Here is a 23,127-nt window from a genome sequence, read left to right on the forward strand (position 1 = left end):
ATTAATCAAGCCCTCTCAACAGAAATTTTCCCACCCACAATAAAGTGGACTGGGGGGAAGGGAAGCAGCAGAGCAAGCTTTGTAGCCAAAAGACATTTAGACTTTGGTATAATACCTAACTAATCCAAGAAAACAGATGCAGGAAGCAAAGGAAATGATCTACAGAGAGAGAAAATGAGGCAGGAACCTTTCATATTATTGCTTTGCTGGAACCCAAGTTGAAAATTTAAAATCATAGGAGTGAAACCTGGCAGCATTATATACTTTTAAAAATACCTTCAAAGCAGGGGATGGACCCATAAACTTTTCAGAGGTAGACACCATGCATATTAATTTGACACTTTGACAGTAATTTATTACTAAAGTTTATTTTCTTTTCATTAAAGCTTTGTGTTTTAATGGATAAAAGTCCATAATTAGGATTATTATATGTCATGTCTATTTCTTGCTTCCACTTGCAAAGGAAATGACCTTGCCTTGGCCTTACTAATTCACCCGCCCTTGCAGCCAGTTTAACCCAAGGTAACTTCATTGAAAGTTTGCTCTGACAAGGTGCAAGAAGGAAGTGTCCAGAGGGATTTTTACATTCTTGTGATGTCCAATAAAGCTGATACTAGTTATGTGCATCACGAGATATATTTATATACTGAAATCAGCATTTATACATAAATATTTCAGACTTTGAAGACAATGAGGTCTGTGTTGCTACTATTTAACTCTGCCATTGTAGCATAAAAGCAGCCAGAGACCATACCTAAACAAACGGGAGTGGCTGTTCCAATAAACCTGTTTTTACAAAACAAGCAGCTGACCCTTGGCCCCTTATCATTTTGGACTTATCATTTTGGAAAATCTAAAACACTGCAGTGCATATAGAACTAGAATTAAAATCACTAAGGAGCCTTGGGGAGACATGTCTGCTATCACCACTATTTTCAGCTGAGGAAGGAGTCGCTAAAGCACATATAGGATGTATCTCCCTGTCACAGCTGCAGTGGCTTAGAAGTCAAGAGACCCTGAAAGCTATGGTTCCAAGGACACTCGCTCATTATTGCCATTTCCTGGAATTCTGGCTTAACAGAGTGGAAGGCCAGAGCCAAAGCAGTTGGGGGGGGGGGCGGGGGGGCGGCGGGGTGGAGGAAGGGAAGCCCTCTTACTTGCAAGAAGGTCAGAAGACCTTTCTTCTTTTGAAGGATGTGAAGGGTAGATAATTAATACCATTCCAAGGAAAGAGAATAAACAACTGAGATGCAAGTGGCAAACTATTTAGTGTTCACCTAGTTTTCTGTTACTTTGGGAACTATGCTGTATCCAAGCAGTTTTAAACCCAAATAATCAAAAGTAGATGAATCTATCTATACAAAAATTTGCATAAATTAATCCCATTTAAATTTTATTTAGCCATTTAATTTTTTATCACAGTAATGCATGCACAGATTAAAATGACATCCAAAATAGGTTTCACCTGGCTGGTGTGGCTCAGTAGTTGATCGTGGACCTATGAACCTCGAAGTCGCAATTCAATTCCCAGTCAGGGTGCATGCTTGGGTTGTGGGCTCAAGGCAACAGACAGATGATTCTCTCTCCTCATTGATGTTTCTATCTCTCTCTCCCCCCTCCTCTCTCTGATATCAATAAACATCTTTAGAAACAAACGAAAAACCAGGACTCTTCTGTCCCATCTGGCTACCACCCCCACTGTAACTCTCACTGACCAGGTACGACCACACTGAAAATGTTACCTATTTGATCTCGTACTGACCACCATATTTCTAAATACTATGTTTATACTATGATTTCTTATTTCACTTTGACATACTTTCCACTGAAAATGCAGCAATGCCCCCACCCCCCGCCCCCTAACCACCCCCCACAGGTCTCCTTCCCTAGCCTTCCAAATTTTGGAGTTAACAATATATGAAATGTATCCTTGGTTCAGTTCAAAGTTGATCCATGCAGTGTAATACCCTAACTTTGCTATCTTGCACAATCTTTTGTTAGAGTTAAGGGTTGCATCATTCTTGTTTTAGTTTCTCGTATTACTATCACTAAGTTGTTCCCAAACTCTGATAAAATTAAAAAACAAACAAACAAACAAAAACAAAACCTCCTCTCAATACATTTAAATATATTAGCGATTTTATTCATTTTATTTTTTGTTGGAGACATCTTTCACGGAACTCTCCTGTTCCAATCAGTCTGCTTGCTCTGTAAGCAGGATACACATTTGACCATCATGGGACCTGCTTAGGCCCTCACCTGTTAAATTCCCTATTTCCTGGATCTCATATCTCACTTTTTCTCTGTTGACCCCCTTATTTTAGAAAGCCATGTCCTTCCTAAAATAGGATACATTAGAAGGAAAGTATTTAGACTTTATATCTCTATTCTACCTTAACATGTGATTGAAAGCTCAGCTGTGAAGAGAGTTCTGGGTCGGAAACCATTATCCTTAGAGTATGGAGAGGATTGGTCCACTGTCCCCAGCTGCTGCTGTTGAGAAGGCTGTTTTGAATCTGATCCTCTGTACAAGATCTGTTTTTTGGGGGGATCTTCTCTGTATTCCCAATGTTTTGAAATGTTAGGAGAATGTGCCTTGCTACCACTCTTTTTCATTGACTCTGTTGGGTACACACTCACAGCAACTTTCAAAGAGAAACGCTGTGTCCATAATGATGTAAATTTTTATTATATTATTTGATTTCCCTTTCCACTACTTTGTTTTCCTTTCTAGAACTCTACTTTTCATATCCTCTCACCTTCTTGTGATTTCTCCCCACTTTTTTATCTATAATCTTTTTGTTCTACTCCCTGAGCAATATTCCTCAACCATCTTCCCATAATTTACTGAGTTTTTATTTCTACTAAGCACTTTTAATTTTCAAGAGCTCTTTCCTATTCTCAGGAATTTCCCTTGTTTACAAAATCCTGATCTTGTGACATGGTTATAATTGTTCCCTTTATTGCTCTGAGAATACTAATTATAGTGTTTTAAAAGTCTTCTTTTGCTCCCTAGAATCTCTCTGACCCTCTGAATTTCCTTGTTCACTTTTTCCTCTTTCTCAAGTTTTCCTTAAATCTCTGGTGATACTCTTTTGTCCATTTATAATAAAGAACAGACATGCTGATCAGAAATGCTGACTGGAAACTTTGTGTACATGGGTGGGACTTATTGACTTCTGGGGTCTGGGAATCCAATGGGGACTCAAATATTTAGTTGGAGATCCCAAATACAGGCTCTACTAATATGAAACAAGTAGACTTTAGGTTAAGAAGTATGACTAGAGCCCTGGAAGTATGACTAGAGCCCTGGACGGTGTGGCTCAGTTGGGTGTCTCCCCGTGCACCAAAAGGTCACTGGTTCCATTCCTGATCAGGACACATTCCTGGGTTGGTCCCTGGTCAGGGTTCGGTTCCTGGTCAGGATACATGTGGGAGGTAGCATGGAAGTTGAACTACATATGTCAAACATCCATGTGACCTAAGTGATATATGCAGTTCAATGCACCTGACAACTAACACATTTTCAAGCACTTATGGAATATTTACCTTAATTTTACCAAAGTTATTATTAGAAAATTCCCAAATACTCAGAAACTATATAATAGAGATTTAAATAACCCAATGATCAAAAATAAAATCACAATAAAATTTATAAAATATTTTTATTTGAAAAGCAAAGTCCCTACAAAACAAGAGGGATACAATTAAAGTAGGAAACACTCAGAGAGAAATTTATAGCTTTAAATGTATATATTAGAAAATAAGAAAGGCTCAAAATCAATGACTTAAGTTTCCATTTTAAGAAACTGGAAAAAGAGGAGCAAATTTGCTCAGAGAAAGCAAAAGAAAGGAAATGAAGAAATCAATAAAATATAAAACAATTATACAAGAAAAAAATCAGTCAGAAGTTGGTTCTTAAAAAAAAAAACTAGTTAATAAATTCCTAACCATAATACTCAATAATTACTCCTTTGAAAATGCAAATCAAAACCACACCTCATCCTGGCCGGTGTGGCTCAGTTGGTTGAGCATAGTCCCATGTACCAAGAGCAGGGGTGGGCAAACTTTTTGACTCGAGGGCCACAATGGGTTCTTAAACTGGACCGGAGGGCCGGAACAAAAGCATGGATGGAGTGTTTGTGTGAACTAATATAAATTCAAAGTAAACATCATTACATAAAAGGGTACGGCCTTTTTTTTTTATTTTAGTTTTATTCATTTCAAACGGGCCGGATCCGGCCCGCGGGCCATAGTTTGCCCACGGCTGACCAAGAGGTTGCCAGTTTGATTCCCGGTCAGAGCACATTCCCAGGTTTCAATCCCTAGTAGGGAGCATGTAGGAGGCAGCTGATGGATGTTTCTCTCTCCCTCTCCCTCTCCCTTCTTCTCTCTCTAAAATCAGTAAAACATATTTTAAAAAATAACCACACCTCATACCTGTGAGAATGACTATTATCAAATAGACAAAAGATAAATGCTGGTGGGGATATGGGAAAAAAGGAACCCTGGTTAGTCCAGGATTGGTGGGAATGTAAATATCATACAGCCATTATGAAAAACAGTATGGTGTTCCTCAAAAAACTTTAAAAAATGAAACTACCATATGATCCAGCAATTTCTCTTCAGGGTATATATCCAAGGGAGATGAAATCACTATCTTGAAAGGATACCCCCACTCCCACATGCATTGCAGCACTATTCTCAATAGCCACAATATGGACACAACCTAAGTGTCTATTGATAGATAAATAGATAAAGAAAATGTGATACACACACACACACACACACACACACAGTGGAATATTATTCAGCCATAAAAAAGAAAATCCTGCCATTTGCAACAACATAGACAGATTTTGAGGGCATTATGCTAAGTAAAATAAGTCAGACAATAAGAAAGAAAGATACTGTTTGATCTCACTAATATATGGAATCTAAAAACATCTAACTCAGTGGATAAAAAGTTGTAGTATGTACATACAATGAATTATTACTCAGTCATATAAAAGAATAAAATCTCACTATTTATGACAAGTAAGGATGGACCTAGAGGATATTATGCTAAGTAAAATAAGCCAGTCAGAGAAAGACAAATCTCTATACATAAAACCCTAATATTCAAGTAGACCGAATGGCAGAACAACCAAACTGAACTGGTCACTATGACATGTGATGACCACCAGGGGATGCGCACGCAGAACATGGTGGGCATTGGCAGCAGGTGGCAGAGCACAGAATGTGGCAGGCATCGGCCATGGTGGGATGGTGGAGCAGGTGAGCGGGGGCACCAGACCAAGGCGGGACGCAGGTTGCTGTCATCAGGGTGAGCCTCTGGTGGTTACTGAAAATTCTTTGTTCTCTCGCACCGCGGTCTCGCCCGGCACTTGCACCTGCTGCCGGCACCAGCCCTGCTCGCACTCGCTGCTGGCACTGGAGCTGCCACTTGCACCTGCTGCAGATGCCCATCATGGCTCCAATTGCTTGGCGCCGTCAGTGGGTGCAAGTGGCAACTGCCAGACCCGATTGCCCCTCAGGGCTGCTCCACCTCCCACTGCTCCTGAGGGGTGATCGGGGCCAGCAGCTGCCTCTAGCACCCGCTGCCGGCGCCGATGCCACTGCTTACACCCACTGACGGCCCGACCCCACTTGCACCCACAGCTGGCACCAGAGCTACCGCTCGCACCCGCTACTGGCACCCGGTGCCAGACTCGATCGCTCGGCACTGTCAGCAGGTATGAGCAGCGTCTGCAAGCCCCAATCACCCCTCAGGGCTTCTCCACCTCCATCTGCTCCTGAGCAGTGATTGGGGCAGCAGCCGCCGCTAACACCTGCTGTCGGCGCCGGCCCCACAGAGGATGGGATGAGACTCGCCCCTGTGCCCACCACAGCCTCGTGGCCCACATTTCCTTTCAAGGTTCACGAATTCGTGCACTGGGCCCCTAATACCATATAATTTCACTTATTTGTGGAATCTAAAGAACAAAACAAACAAAATAGAAGCAGACTCACAGACACAGAGACAGACTAATGGTTGCAAGAGGGGAAGTGGGTTGGGAGGCTGAGTGAAAAAGGTGAAGGGATTAAGGAGAATAAATTGGTAGTTACAAAATAGTCACAGGGATGTAAAGTACAGCGCAAAGAATATAGTCAATAATATTGTAATAGCCAAAACCGGTTTGGCTCAGTGGATAGAGCGTCGGCCTGCTGACTGAAGGGTCCCAGGTTCGATTCCGGTGAAGGGCATGTACCTTGGTTGCGGGCACATCCCCAGTAGGGGATGTGCAGGAGGCAGCTGGTCGATGTTTCTCTCTCATCGATGTTTCTAACTCTCTATCCCTCTCCCTTCCTCTCTGTAAAAAACCAATAAAATATATTTTTTAAAAAATAATAATAATAATATTGTAATAACTATGTACAGTGCCAGGTGCATACTTGAAATACTGGGGGAATCCTATCTAATAAAAGAGGTAATATGCAAACTGACCACCACTCCAACACACAAGATGGCCGCCCCTATGTGGTCAAAGATGGCCACCACAAGATGGCTGGCAGGGGAGGGCAGTTGGGGGCGACCAGGCCGGCAGGGGAGGGCAGTTAAGGGTGACCAGGCCAGCAGGGGAGGGCAGTTAGGGGCAATCTGGCCGGCAGGGGGGCAGTTAGGTGTTGATCAGGCTGGCAGGGGAGTAGTTAGGGGCAATCAGGCAGGCAGGCAGGAGAGCAGTTGGGAGCCAGCAGTCCTGGATTATGAGATCAGACCTAAACGGGCAGTCAGACATCCCTCGAGGGGTCCCAGATTGGAGAGGGTGCAGGCTGGGCTGAGAGACCCCCCCCCCCATGCACGAATTTCATGCACTGGGCCTCTAGTCACTTTATAAAGTATACTAGAGGTCCGGTGCATGAATTCGTGCACCATTGGGGTCCCTTGGCGTGGCCTTTGGGGATCGGCCAAAACCAGCAGTCCAATGCCGCCTGTCACTTCTGCTCATCCCGGCCCTGCTGTGCCTGCCACTGCCGCCACTCTGTAGGCTCACTGTCCCTCCGCTGTGGTCTCTGGGCTTCAGTGGCCAGCCGTGAGCCCTGCGTCTGGCGCCCATCAGTCAGCTGAGCGGTGCTCCCGCTGTGGGAGCACACTGACCACCAGGGGCAGCTCCTGCGTTGAGCATCTGCCCCCTGGTGGTCAGTGCACATCATAGCGACCAGTAACTTAAGGCTTTTATATATACAGACTAGAGGACCGAGGCACAAAATTTGTGCAAGGGGCTTGGCCCTCACAGCCCCAGCTTAGTCCAGAAGGTCGTCCAGAAGGTCATCCGGATGGTTGTGCTGCCGTTGGGTCTAATGAGCATATTAGCTCTTTATTACATAGGATGATTTTCTAACCACTATACTGTACACCTGAAACTAATACAAAATAATATTGAATGTCAACATTAATAAAAACTAAAATTTAAAAAATAAAGTAAATAAAAACACTGAACTCACAGAAAGAGAGTAGAGTGATAGTTGGCAGGGGCTGAGCATTGGGGGAAATGGGGAGATGTTGTTCAAAGGTTACAAACTTCCTGTTATAAGGATCTAAACGTATAGCATGGTGATTACAGTTAACAATGCTCTACTGTATATTTGAAAGTTGCAATGAGAGTAGAGCTTCAATATTCTCAGCATAGCAACAAAATGATAATTATGTGAGGTGAATGATGTGTTAGCTTTATTGTGGTAAACACTTCACCATATATATGTTTATCAAATCGTCACACTGTACACCTTGAACTTAACAATATTATATGACAATTATATCTCAACAAACCTGGGGGGGGGGGGAGGGGGAAATCATCACTCCTTTGGAAGGTTCAAGCCTGGCCTTCAGAATGTTTGAGAACCTAGATAGCTTAGAGCTGGTATCCTAATGCCCCAAAGGGATAGAAGAGAAAAGGGAGTTGGGAATGAATCCATTCTAGTTAAGCCCAAAGTTGTAAAGAACTTCAACTTTCAGTTCTTCACACAATGCCTGACACACAAATAAGTATTCAATCTGTATATATTCTCCTATACTCTCTGGTTCATATGGACAAGTTTGTCCATAATTTCTTAGAATAGGAACTACTCAATAGAGCTTTTTCCTTCATTGTCATGAGCAGGGGTCCTCAAACTTTTTAAACAGGGGGCCAGTTCACTGTCCCTCAGACCGTTGGAGGGCCGGACTATAGTTTAAAAAAAAACTATGAACAAATTCCTATGCACACTGCACATATCTTATTTTGAAGTAAAAAAACAAAACGGGAACAAATACAATATTTGTATTTGCATGTGGCCCGCAGGCCGTAGTTTGAGGACCCCTGGTCATGAGAAACTGCAGCCTTCATGGAAATGCAAAAAAATAAAATAAAACATCTCCGCTCGCTGACCAAGGGAAGCAACATGGAAGCTTGCCATCTATACAGGGCCTTGGGAGGAGGGAGGGGAAGGGAGAAGAACCAAGAAATTACTAAAACACCAATCTTGTGCCAGACTCTGTTTTGAGTTGTAAAGTTATACTACACACAAGGTGGTGGAATCCAAAGCCGTGAAATTAATATAAAACCTAGTCCAAATTCATTGAAATGCCAAGGGCTCCAGCAGAAGTAAACTTGAAACTACTCAACTGCTCTGTGGGGCTCATAGGTCTTTCCACCCGGGTGTGTGTGCGTGTGTGTGTGTGTGTGTGTGTGTGTGTTTGTGTACAATTAAAAATTACACAATGAACAATCCAATAATTTCAGTGACCAATTTATTCTACACTTCATAAATAATAGTTGGAATAATAGAACAATCCAAAACAGACTGAAATAAATTTAAAATTATAAAGCACATAAAAGGAGGAAATGAAAACATGTTGAAAAAATAGAACAAGTATATAAAAAGAATTAGCAGACTTTGAATTAAAAAAATAACCAAACATATTCTCAAATGAAAAATGCAGTCACTAAAAATAAAGAGTAGATTAATAGATTAAATACAGATGCAAAGTTTTTAATAAACGAAAGGTGGTCTGATAAACAGCACTCTGAATGCAACATAGAGGCAGAAAAAGAAGAGAAACAGAAAAAGGAAAACAGCCAAGCAGCATTCATACAAGATTACTGGAACAGCATTCATCAGAGAAGGCACATGGTAACGACATCATTAAGTGTGCATGTCCCCTACTAACCATGACACTATGGACGTGCATAGCAATCTGGAAGGGTGAGATGTCAGATATTCAGAATGGCATCACAGTGCTTGGGGCTTTTAAGCCGCAGGATTAGGAAAGCACTGGCCTTTGCCTGTGTGATCAGAGGCAGGAATACAATCACAACGTGATGTGTAAAGTCTTTCATATAATGCTTCAGGACCCTGTGTATATCCCTATCCGGATAGCTTGATACTCATGGTTGGGGTAACTCCCCTGCTTCGCATGATCTAAGAGCTAGGTTCTAAGCCTTCATGGTACGACTGTGAGATGGGAAAGTACAGTAGCAGGATTTGCCACATCAGTGTGTATGGCCTGGAAATCAGCAGACCCATCTCTGGCATAATTAGGGGATGGGAGTCCAAGCTTTGTGGTTGACCAGGATTGTTTGCTCTACTGGGTCACAGCCAGTTTGGCAGAACTTTGCAAGGGCCCAGCCCTTTTCTGAGCAGACTGCCTACAGGGGCTCAGTCCTGGACAAGTTAATGTCACCCAGCTAACACATAAGAAACTATCCTATATAATAAAAGTCTAATATGCAAATTGTCCCTTAGGCAGTCGTTCGACCAGGAGTTCGACCGCTCACTATGACATGCGCTGACCACCAAGGGGGCAATGCAGAACATGGAGGGCATCAGCAAGGCAGCGCTGGCAGCAGGCAGCAGTGGAGGCACTGCCGGCCCTGAGAGGCCCCAGCAAGAGCAGGACCGCGGTGGGATGATGGAGCAGGTGAGGGGAAATGGAGGTGAATGGCAGCGACCAACCTCCTGTGGCGCCCGGGCGGGGGGCTGCAACCTCTCGCCAGCTACCTGGGGGCGGGGGTGATGGGACAGAGGTGCAGTGAGAATGCAGGGGGTCCACCGAGCTCGCTCTCACTCCCCCTGTTACCCTCCCCTGGGACACCAGGACTCACAATCCAGGGAAGCCCCCACACTCAGGTGCCAGATGCCCACGAGGAGCCCACCCCGCACCTGCACACCCTCTTCCGGGTGAGCGGGCCACAGCTGCTGGGACCACAGGAGCTGGTCGGGCTCCCCATGGGTTCGTACAGGAGCCAGTCTGTGAGGCCAGCCGGGAGAGAGCACGCTGCCCACCCAGCTTTTATGCAGTGCCACTGGGCGGCCCAGAGGCCCATGCTGCGCTTCCCCCCACGGCGTCCAGCTGTGCTCATTGCATCTCCGCTTGGGGACTCAGGCACCGTGACTCAGGAGGAGGGGGGCTTGTGGGGGCCCGGGGGCCCAGGTGCTTCCCAGGGCCCAGAGGTCAGCTGGGACCTACCCTTCCACACCAGATGCTCGTGCTTCGATCGCCAGCCAAGCCTCGGGACCATACCCGTGCACAAATTTCGTGCACCGGGCCTCTAGTTTATTATATGAGACTATCCAACAAACTCCGTATAAGAGTTTCAAGTTCTACTTGGCTGAAACTGAGATTATGCAGGGGGAGAATAAAGAGGCGCAGTACCCAAAGAGAAAATGATCAAGATTTTCCACAACAAATAAAAAACTTGAATCTTTCAAATAAAGATGTATATCGCATCCCAAGTCAGATAAATAAATGCAAGTCTTTCTCTTGAGATTTAAAAGGAGAATTGCAGAACATCACAAAGAGAAATAAAATCTTAAGAGCAACCAGAGAGAAAAGACCAATAACCAAGAAAGGAATCACAATGAGGCTGATAGCAGATTTCTGTGGTAACTAGTCTCCACAGATTAACCCGCCAAGCTTCTCCTTCTCTGTTAAGTGCATACTGCTTCTCATATCAAGAGGTGCTGCTTCCCTGGGGCTGGATTAGAATGCACTGACCAACAGAATGCCAAAGAAATGGCATCTGAGACTTTGGCTGCCTTAAGAGGACTGGCAAATTACACTTCTTTCTTCTTGCAACTCTTACTGTGGGATACCATCTTTCAAATCTCGGCCACCAAGGTAGAAGAAGCCTAACCCGTGCAGAGTAGCCACACAAATGAGAACTAGAAAGGCAACAATTTACATTCCCAAGTATGATTCCACATGCAGCCAAGTATTAACTGTGAGTAGTCATCTTTGATGGTCTATCTGAATTGAGTCCCCAGATAACTGTAGCCCCAGGCAACATCAAAAAGAGAAACGGCACCACTGATACCAGGCAACTTACAGAATCATGAGAAAGAACAAAATGGCTCATTTTTTAAGACACTAAATGTAAATTTTAAGTTGATAATTAAAACATTCTTCAGTTGCAATAGTAGATTCCAGAAAATAATAGAAAAATATCTCTAAAGTGTTGAGTAAAAATAATGCTCAACCTAGAATTCTATAACAAATTATATAATTTTCTAGAGTAAGATCAAAACATATTTTTGGACAAATAGTGAAAGTTCACCACTTAATAATCTCTCACAGAGAGAAATACTACAGAACAATTGGTATACCAGTAAGAAATGACTATAAGCAATAAAATTTATAAATATGTTGTAAATCTAAATAAGCATTGACATGCTAAAAAGATACAATTATAATTTTAAATAGTATCTGACCTGGTTAACTAATTTGTCTATTTTGGTGTTTTGAATTCATACTAAATAAAATAGTAGCATAGAGAAAATGCCCTTAAAAATGAGCCAATATATATGAAAGCATCTCTGAGACCTTATACCCACTATTTATCAGTTCTTCCCACCTCCTTCCCACATACACAATCCTCCCAGCGTCAAACATTAAGGGATAGAGAAGAGACACTTGTAAGAGAAAAGCAAAAGAGGGCAGCCAGGCAAGAGAACCCTCCCCTGGCATTCACCAGGTGCAACATTCGATGTCTACTTTTTCATTTTCATCTGCTTGTCAGAATAAAAAATTATGTCATGAACATACAATGTGAATGATAATTTTTAAATTAAGGACTAAGTAATGCCTTTTGGTCAGAAGTCAGCAACTCCTATAATCATATAAACTACAAATTTTCTCCCCCTTTTCATTCTAAACATGAAAATTTTCAATCCCCTATTTAAAGTTTTCAGTAGAGAACCAAATTTAAAGAGTAGAAGAAAAGTTCAGAGCTTCTACTTTCAATTAACATAGAACTTAGCTATACCAGAAAGTGATTAATCATTTTAAAGAAGATTATTAAGCATTACTTACTTTAATAGCAAATTTCTTTGATGCCATGGCTTACTGATTCCAAAGTAATTACAGACCTTTAACAGAAGAAAAAATAAAGTTAAAAGTAAGTATATCAAAAATCTCTAACTATTTGAATATTACACGGGAGAAAAGTTGGCTGAATAGTCAAATATCAATTGGTATTTGCAATATGAAATGTTCACTTATAATGAGTTTTAACAAAAATATTACATTAAATTAGTAATTTTAAAACTTCCCACAAAGAAAAGCACAGACCCAGATATATTCTACCAAATGTTTAAAGAAGAATTAATATTAATCCTTCACAAACACTTTAATAAAACGGAAGCATAAGAAAAACTTCTCGAGTCCGAGGGGAGCAAGTGAGCTGAGTGGCTATGTGGTCACGTCTTGGAGACCAACAGCACTTGCAGCAAGGAAGGCTGACAAACTGATTCAAGAGCATTCTACCTCTCAATCCTATAAATAAAGAGATAATATGCAAATTGACCCTTACTCTGTCACACCTTCACAAGATGGCTGTACCCACTGGAGGTGGGGTTCCCATAATGAGCGATCAGCAGGGATCTGAGGCTGCGTGGCGCTGGGACGGGGAACCTGAGGCTGTGACCCCCACCCATTGGGGATTGACGGGGGACCTCAGGTCACACCCCCCTGCCCAGCAGGGCTTGACAGGGGACCTCAGGCTGCGCCCCCCACCCTGGGGCCAGGGGACCTGAGGCCATGCCCTGGCGCCAGGCCTGGGGACCTGAGGGTGCACCGAGGGACCTGAGGCTGTGCCCCTTGCCCGGCACCAGGCCGGGGGACCTGAGGCTGTGCTCCCGCCTAGCGGGGCCTGATGGGGGTGGGGCCGGCCGGGTCTGGATCTCGCCCAATGGGGGTGGGGCCGGCCGGGTCTGGGTCTCACGTGACTTCGAGATGCATGCGGGTGGGTGGGGACTTGACTCTGGGTCCCATGGCATGCCCCAGACTCTGACAGGAGGAAGATTTTCATATACATCTTACTAATTTTCTTTCATCTCTGACACTTCTATTATAGAGAAAGGGCAAAAAGCAATATTTAAATATTTCCTCTAATTAATTCCCTTTTAATGTGCACGAATTTCATGCACTGGGCCACTAGTATGTACATATTTTTTCATTTGTTTCTACAATGCCTGGAACCTCAAAAAAAATCACAATTTTAGGACAAAAAGAGGCTTTATAATTACTTCTACTCCAATCATGCCATCTATTCCCCAATTGAGAACCTGGGGATAGGGCAAGGGTCTCACATCTGAGAACCAAGGGCAAGAGAAGATCTTGTCAGCTCACTGAGGACAAACTAGCACCATCTGTCACCTGCAGCACTGCCAAGGTCAATTAGGCACCACATTAAAAAAAACTGAAGTAGAAAAAAAGCACATGACCATTTTAATTTTATAGAGGCAGATAAAAATTTAAGAAAACATTAGAAGTCTAAGAATAAAAATAAATTTCTCATCTGAATAAACCATTTATAAAAATGTAGCAAATATGCTTAATGGTGAATCTTAAAAGCAATTTCCTTGGAACAGGTAGAAAATGTTGACTTATTAAGATATCATTAAACAATTGTAAAATATCTAGAAATAAATTTAGTATGATATGTGCAAGAAGTCCTCAAATTGATCTTCAAACTTAACGAAATTCCAACCACAATCTTGAATGGGGAATCTAAGGAGGAGGAAAAAAAGACTTGCAAAAAGAAAAACAAAGGAGGGGGTTTGCTTACCAGACATAGCAAAACTATTATAATGCAATCCTATATAATAAAAGGCTAATATTCAAATAGATCAAACGGCAGAACAACCAAAACAACCGAACGACTGGATAACCGGTCACTGTGACGTGCGCTGACCACCAGGGGGCGTGCGCAGAATATGGCGGGCATCGGCCGCAGCAGGATGGTGGATCAGGTGAGCAGGGGTGCCAGACCAAGGCAGGGTGCTGGTCGCTGTCATCAAGGAGAGCTGGCCCCGCTCACATCCGCTGCCAGTGCCAGAGCTGCAGCTCGCACCAACTGCCGGCGCCCAGCACCGGTCCCGATCGCACGGCACCATCAGCGGGTGCAATTGGTGGCTGCCAGGCCCAATTGCCTTTCAGTGCTTCTCTACCTCACCCTGCTCCTGAGGGGAGATCAGGGCCAGCAGCTGCCTCTCACACCCACTGCTAGTGCTGGAGCCGCTGTTCGCACCCAGTGCCAGCACCGGCCCTGCTTGCACCCACAGCTGGTACCAGAGCCACCACTCCCACCTGATGCCGATGCCTGCTGCCGGTCCCAATTGCTTGGCACCATCAGCGGGTGCAAGCGGCAGCTGCTGGCCCTGATTGCCCCTGAGGGCTTCTCCACCTCCCCCTGCTCCTAAGGGGCGGTCAGGGCAGCAGCTGCCGCTCGCACCCACTGATGGCGCCGGCCCCAATCGCTCCACACCTTCAGTGGGTGCAAATGGGGCAGGCGCCGTCAGTGCATGGGAGCAGCAGCCAGAGTGGGGCTGCCGGCAGACAGGGGATTGGGGGCCATGGCAGGAGGGGCCAGGCAGTGGCATGGAGGATGTGCCGAGACCCGCCCCTGTGCCTACTGCAGCCTCATGGCCCACAGTTCCTTTCAAGGTGCACGAATTTGTGCACTGGGCCCCTAGTCTTCATATATATATATATGTGTGTGTGTGTGTGTGTGTGTGTGTGTGTGTGTGTATATATATATATATATATATATATATATATATATATCCTAAGTATATAAAAGCCTAAATGACCGTTATGACCAGACGACCAGTTGGTAGCTATGATGCACACTGACCCCCAGGGGGCAGATGCTCAACACAGGAGCTGACCCCTGGTAGTCAGTGCGCTCCCACAGCCAACTTCCCATGGCCAGTCAACCTCCCACAGTACCTCCCCCCGACCGGCCAACCTCCCGAGGTCCCTCCTCCCGGTCAGCCCCAATCGGCCCTGATTGCCAGCCAGGCCAAAGGACCCCACCCATGCACGAATTTGTGCACTGGGCCTCTAGTCCTTTTATAAAAGCTGAAAAGCATGAAGTCTAAATACAGAAAGACCATTTACCAGGGAACCTGGGGACAGCACACACTCCGCTCTCTTCTCTTACTGCATGCACACACTGTCATCTGGGCACAAGGGATGACAGCCAAAAACTGTCCCACGGGAAGGTAAAACCATTATTTGCTAGGAGATCCCAGACCTGGTTATCATAAAGGTTCCTCCACAACCATAGCCTCTTCAGGTATCTCCTCTCTCCATCCCTGCACTTCTCCATCCCAAAATCCATCACTAGAGGTACTTAAGCAGGAGTCCCCTACTCAAAACTCCTCCAGCATCAAAGGCCCTCTGTCAGCACCTGCCGACACCTCCATCTCACGATTCAGGCACCTTCAATGCTTCCACATAGCCAAATTCTGACATGTGTCCTTGAATATGCTGCTCTGGCTCTCCCACCTTCTCCCAGGCATGCTGCACTACAGGATGTCTTCTCTCCTAAGGCAAGTTATCCTCGGCAACCCAACTCAGATGCCACCTTTCCTTGGAGCTATCCAAGAATGTCCAGAGTGAACGGCTTCCTTTTCCAGGCCATACCTGCATCTTCCACTACCTCTACTTTCACACTTAGCTCACCGAATTACACATAACTCAGGTCCTCAGTCTCTCTCCCCTGACCATAAGCTTCCTGAGGTCCATTCTTATCCTCTTTGATACCTGATGCATGGCACAGGTATGCATCAAAAGTTTGCTGATTTGAGTCTGTTGTGGCTACTAAATAACAGCTACAGACTCTGTTATTATCTTTTTAGATTTATACCTATCTATCTAATGCATCTTTACTGTCCCCAAATCCCACATTAGGATTTCTTAAAAGGAAGTCAAAGCACTGAGCCTATTTCAACACATACTAACACTTAAGCTATATGTATCATGAAGCCAAAGTTGAGAAACATATAAACATGCCAACAGAAGATCAAAGTGCTTTGTATTGAAAAAAATAGGCAACAGATCACATGTGTGATTTAAATTTGGGCCATAAATGTGAGTTCTTCAGTACATAATTTCTTTTCTCTTTAAAATACTGATATTCTAACATTCATTTTAATAAAAAAAGATATTATTAGCTTCTGTATTAGGTTTTAAACCTGGGAACATCTTGAGGTTTTTCTAGACTTGTTTTATTGATCACTAGAAGGTAAATGTGTACACACACAACAAGCAAGTATGCATCTTAAAAAGTTACTTTGCTGGGCCCTTAAAGTTGCTTTCAGGAGGGAGCAGCATGCTCAGTGCCTGGGGTTAAAAAGCCTTGCCATCAGAGCTGCCAGGTCAAGTCTAAATTCAGTGAAATTTTTATTTTATTGCATGTTTTTCAGAAGATCAAGACAATCTCCAAAAAGGTCAATTTTCCAAATATCTAAAAGCATACAACTTGCATAAGCATGCTGACAAGTTAAAGTACATTATAAATCTCACAAAATACTAGTCTCATTCTCTATTTCATCATTCCTGAACCCACTTTCTCTGGCCTGAAAACAGGCATTCTTTCACAAAGAGGAGACTTTGACAGAGTAAGACCCCACCAAAAATATGTGTGCGTGTGTGTCTTTAGTAGAAAGGGAACGATCCTAAGATCTTTAAGAAAATTAACTTGGGGAGGGAATGGAAGTAGATTAAACAACGTCACATGATTGTCCTGTCATTTAAATACAAAGCAGAGATAAATTCTAATAAAGAAAGTCAATGACCTTCTAGATTATTTGGTGGGAAAATCCAATGCACTCTGAAATTCACATTTGTCTTCCTTTTAGCGTTGTGGCCTGGGTGACAAAGCCAAAGCAACCATTCCAGATTAAGAAGTCCAGAAAATAACTTCAGATTTCTAATCTCTGGGTTTTATATTTTATCAAAAAAATTATTATACTTCCTCCAATCATTTTTAAAAATACTTTCATTGGCTATGGGAGCAGAAACTGAAAACAACAAAGGCTGAGAACTTCTGAAGAAATAACTATAACTCAAGAATGAGAAATCATTTCATTCCCTTTTCCCTATCCAATTTTATCACCAAAAAGAAAAAAAAAGTACCAAGGAAGGAATTATAAACTTTAACAAAATATCAAGGAAAAATGACAAATGAGCAAAGATCTTGCAGGTGACGGCCTAGATAAACTTTGAAAAGGCAACTTCAGTGTAAAAAGAACCACCTTTTCCTATTATTGACATGGTAATTTTGAAAGCCAAAGCCAGCTTATAAAAATAAGAAAAACAAAATAGAAACAAAAAACCGAGAAGCTCCAACAATGAAGCAGGATAATGCAAAATGGCAAAAAAAAAAAAAAAGGTGTTTTTTTTCCTTTGTCTTTAAATGTTGGTCAAATATTGAAATCCTCTATCATGATTAATTTCACAGAACAGTCACTCTATACCCTTAACTCAGTCAGTTGACCCATGATCTGGGCTTCCGCTTCCTGATGTACCCACAGAAAATCCCCACCCAGAACTGTATAGGATGCTTCATAATAGACAATGTCTACTTTTTAATATTTGTCAGAAACAGACATAGGAACCACCACGTGGGGCAGTAAAGTCCTCAAATTCTAGTAAAATAGACATGTGTTCAAATTCTGCTCCTTCATGTGACCTCTGACAGGCTATTCAACTCCTCTAAGTCTCTGTGTAGTTTTTTATCTCAAGGGTCCTGTGAGGATTATGTGAGATCAGATATGCAATATTTGGCCCAGTGCCTGGACACAGTGAGTGCTCAGTCTCTGTTAACCATCCTATATAATAAAAGGCTAATATGCAAATTATCCCCTCAGGAGTTCGACCGACCAGGAGTTCAACCGCTCCCTATGACCACCAGGGGGCAGCGCAGAGCAAAGGAAGGCCCTGGCTGGCAGTTGGCAGCTGGAGAAAGGAAAGCCCCGGTTGACCCTGATCACTGGCCAGGCCTAGGGACCCTACCCACGCACGGATTTCATGTACTGGGCCTCTTGTAGTCATAAACACTGAGAGCACAAGAAGACAGCACATAATCAACCCAAGACCCACTCTGATAACTACTGTTCTCCAGTCACTTCACCACAGAAAAATAATCATTAATGCAACTGTCTTAAAATCTAATCCTTTCAATGAAAAAACTCTAGAGATGGAGAACAGATCATTGATTACTGTGGTGGAGTGGTGGAGGGTCACTACAAAGGGTAGTAGAAGGAAATTGGAGGGTGGGGGGCGGGGTTAATGGCACTGTTCTGCATCCTGATTGAGATGGTGTTTGTAACAATCAATGCATTGGTCAAAACTCATGAAATTTATACATAAAAGAGTAAATTCTATCACATGTAAATTAAGATTTTTTTTTAAATTGCAAAACAAAAAATCCCAATCTTTTCTAACTGTGTACTAAACCAAAATAATAACACAATTGAGCTTTTAGGTGCCCAAGATACTGTAACTGCAATATTCTATATATTATCCTGTAACTAACATAAGCCTATCCAATTTTAGTTACCAGCTGTGATTTATTCAAGCACAAAATGTCAATACCATAATAAACACAAGGCACTGCTTTGCTACAATAGAAGCAAAAAGACTTTGAAAATGTACAACATCAATCAACATTCGATATAAGTGGTACTCTCCATTTACTGACAAAAGGGAGTTTTATAACATTAGGCTTAACTTCATAGATCTCTATTTTGCTGCTTAATGAGTAGGTTACTTAAGGTGCATGAGTTATTAGTATCAATCCCTAAGTAGTAATATATAAATAGTAAACTTTAAAGATTTAATAAAGCTTAAAATGGCTAGACATGTACACATCAAGAGAGACAGCCCACTAAAACATCAATGCATACATTTCGCCTTTTCAAAAAGGCCATAACATGTTTCACTCAGAAAACAATTCATATATTGCACAAAGGTAAAGTCCCAATACAAACACATTTTATCCCTATCACCTCCTGGTTACATTGTAGGTAGAAGATTTGGCCACCAAATAATTACTTTTTTTTTTCCAATTCAAATAAACTGGAGAAGAACAAAGCAATGTGAAATTAACACTATGAAAATAAAAACAACCCAAGAGTAGCCACTTAACTGGTGAAGGTATAAACAAATTACTGTATATCCAGGCAATGAAACACTGCCCAGCAATTAAAAAGGAACGAACTATTGATACTTACAAAAACAAAGATGGCTCTCAATTATGAGTGAGAGAAGCTCCTCCAACACCCAACCACCCCAAAAAACAGCTCCTACAGTAAGATTCCATTTAGATAAAATACTAGGAAATGCAAACTTATCTAGTGACAGAAAGCAAATTAGTGGTTGCCTGAAAGACAGCAGCCAGATAAATAAATAAATGAATGAATGAATAAACGAATGAATTAATGAATGATAGGGGCCTAAGGGATTACAATGGACAAGAGGAAACTTTTGTGGGTGACAGATTACTTTGATTGTGCTGATGGTTTCACTGGTATATACATGTAAAACACATAAAATTGTACAATTATAGCTCAATAAAATTGTTTAAAAAGAAAATCATTAAAAAAATACATCTTCCTGGCCTGGTACAAGTATACCTCAGAGATAACATGGGTTAAGTTCCAGACCACCGTAAGAAAGCACGAATTACAATAAAGCAAGTTGTAATCTTTTTACTGGTGGAGGGTATTATCTTCCATTCATAAAAAACCCAAGATCTGTGAAATGCAATAAAGTGAACTTCAATAAAACCAGGTATGCTTTTATGTGAAAATCAGAAGCAATGAATATTGCACTTATGAAATACTGTTCTTCCCTATATTCCCAGGATATAAGTATTCAGTACATTTTGCAACACTCACATGTGTCTAAATAAAAAACAACAGGGTCTTCATTCTGCTTTCCCCAATGAATAGATGGAGGAAGAAGAGACAGAAAGGCTGGACAACTCGCTTAGGACATAGAATAAATAAATGCAAGTTGATTGATTACTGAGAAGGTGATTCACCACATTCCCAGTCCGATTATCTTAACTGCCTTCAAATTCCTAATTAAAGTAAAATCATGTAAGGGAGATAAAAATCTAACATACAACAATGTGGAAAATGTAAAAGTCATTTGCAGTTTCTCTAATACAGAGGTTCTCAACCTTCTGGCCCTTTAAATATAGTTCCTCATGTTGTGACCCAACCATAAAATTATTTTCGTTGCTACTTCATAACTGTAATGTTGCTACTGTTATGAATCGTCATGTAAATATCTGATATGCAGGATGGTCTTAGGCGACCCCTGTGAAAGGGTCGTTCGACCGCCAAAGGGGTCTCAACCCACAGGTTGAGAACCGCTGCTCTAATACCTTACTGGTTCCTTAATTCCAACCACAGGTCTCAACCTCTGCTGACATTGGGTTGGAATCTTTAAAAAAAAAAAACCTACAAAACTCCCCAGGTAATTTTCATGAGTAGCAACATTAAACTCCTGAGATAAATCAGATTTAGACTTCTCATTAAAGCAAGGCAGAAGAAAGCAAGGTGCCAAAAAAAATTTTTGATAAACCATGGCCCAAAGTTTTTCAAATCAATATTGAACTGCTGAATATATGCAGGCCAAGATTTAATAAATTAAAAGTAAAAATATGCACATAGGTTTTTGTCAGAATAGAATTTACATCACAACATACCAGACTGACAAATTCTCTTCAACTTTTTAGAATGCTAAATTGGAATATATTTTAAATATATATATATATATTTTAATTGATTTCAAGAGGAAGAGAGAGATAGAAACATCAATGATGAGAATCGTTGACTGGCTCCCTCCAGCAAGGCCCCCACTGAGGACTGAGCCTGCTACTCAGGTATATATATACCCTGACTGGGAATCTAACCGTGACCTCCTGGCTCACAGGTCCACACTCAACTACTTAACCGCTCAACTACTGAGCCATACCTGTCGGACTAAATTGGTATCTTGACATCAAGTTGATGAGCTACAAGCACTGAAAAATGTACCATATATCTAATGCATTTAAAACATGTAGTAAACTGACAATATATTGTGAACTGTTTAAGCAGCACAGACTGAAAAGAGACTGTCTTTAGTCCACGTCCTGAATGAGTGCTCTTTAGGATGCACTTTTTAGGGAAGATTCTGACTCAGCGGGTCTTAGGATGAGGTCTCAGACTACATTTCTAATAAGCGCCCAAGTGACAGCGATGCTGCTGGTAGGCAGACCGCATTTTGAGCAACAACTTGATTATTGTTTGTAAAATCAACCAATGGGTCTACAACATGGTTATGGCTAGGTTCCAGGAAATACCTGTCAATACAGTTTATTCCTAGAAAAGGTGGGAGGGGAGTGGCGAGGGGGTTGGAGAGGAGAAGGAGCAGGTGAATACTGAAACACTTGTCTGGTCTGGCAGTGTGAGGAAGGGCAGTCTACAGGCACACCTCAGGTCCTTGCACCTCACAGGTGTTGCGTGTTTTACAAATGCAAGGCAAGACCTTCCACCTGCAAAATGATTACGACTTGCTTTATTACAGTGGTCTGGAATCAAACCCACAGTATCTCCTGACCTAGGTCAGTGGTTCTCAACCTTGGCTGCACATTAGAATCACTTGGGAATCTTTTTAAAATCCTGATTTCTGGGCCTCATCCTCCGGAAAGTCTGTTTCTTTGTTACTAATGTTGTGGCCCCACCCCATAACAAAGAAACAGCATTCCCGGAGGATGAGGCCCAGAAATCAGGATTTTAAAAAGATTCCCAGGTGATTCTAATGTGCAGCCAAGGTTGAGGACCACTGTCCTAGGTTATAGCTGTACTATTTCTTGCCACCAACCCAGTAGCGGTCAAAGTTGACGGAATGTAAACGCCATGAAAGAAAATGTTATTTTCAGCTTACTACAACATTCTTACGGTACTGAATGAATGAATGAATGAATGAATATGTATAACCTGCATTTATGTCACAACCCAAAAACGTGTGGGAAGGGGACTATATTTGCACACATAGATATTTGACACAAATAACTGACCCACTTATTATAGTCCATTTTGTCCTAAAAAGAAAAATTTCCAGACTAATACTTCCAATTTTAAAGTCCAGGCTTCCCGCACGCACCCTTATGTTTAACATCATTTTAGCTCTTTGAACACAATAAAGAGAGGTGGAAGCACAGGGAGAAGGATTCAGAAAGAAAAAAAAAAAAATGGGAAGAAAGGGACAAACAGTTCAAGTGACGTAACATCTCAGGTTGTCCGGAGTTCCAGGTTCTTACCTACGATGGTGGCAGGGTGTGGGTTCGGGCTTTTATTGGTTTTGTTACTGTCCAGGGTCACTCGTGAAGGAGGATCTGGTTTGGGGAACTCAGACTAAAGAGGCAGCGGGCATAAAAAAGAAAAAGAAAAAAAGTAAAAAAGAGGCAGCGGGCTCTGAAATCAGCCTGCAGAAGCTTTGGAGACTCCCGCTTCGGGGAACTTTCTCCTCCCAGGGTCTCCCCACGCGACAGGGAACGCTGCCGCCGCCCCTAAAACACGGTCTGCGCAGCCGCGCGGTGGGCTTGAAGCCAGAGCCAGGACTTAAGATGGCGGCGAGGCACTGGTCGATGAGCCTGGGTATCGCGAGGAATCTGCCCAAAAGAAACATGGCCTCCGCTCAGGATCTCGCGGCTTTCAAGCACAGACCAAAACAAAAACGGCGGCAAAGGCGGGCTATTTAGAGCCTGTGACTGCTGTGAATGATTGGCAGGTGATGAATCACTGTTACCTACAGCGCTTGCT

General features: G+C 42.5%; 1 protein-coding gene across 1 annotated transcript in view; it reads right to left on the minus strand.

Annotated features, from left to right (window-relative positions):
• The window catches only part of SLX4IP (SLX4 interacting protein), a 180,997-nt gene extending 158,158 nt beyond the window's left edge, over positions 1-22,839 (minus strand). The window contains exons 1-2 of the mRNA XM_070419907.1: positions 22,626-22,839; positions 12,332-12,387 (exon numbers count right to left, since the gene is read on the minus strand). Coding sequence (XP_070276008.1) covers positions 12,332-12,358 — 27 coding nt within the window. The 5' untranslated portion in view covers positions 12,359-12,387; positions 22,626-22,839. The remainder of the gene's footprint in view (positions 1-12,331; positions 12,388-22,625) is intronic.
• Positions 22,840-23,127: the final 288 nt, after the last annotated feature.

The sequence above is a fragment of the Myotis yumanensis genome, unplaced genomic scaffold (assembly GCF_028538775.1).
Source record: "Myotis yumanensis isolate MYYU_CA2020_CCGP unplaced genomic scaffold, mMyoYum1.0.hap1 SCAF_7, whole genome shotgun sequence".
In the NCBI taxonomy this organism is placed as follows: Eukaryota; Metazoa; Chordata; class Mammalia; order Chiroptera; family Vespertilionidae; genus Myotis; species Myotis yumanensis.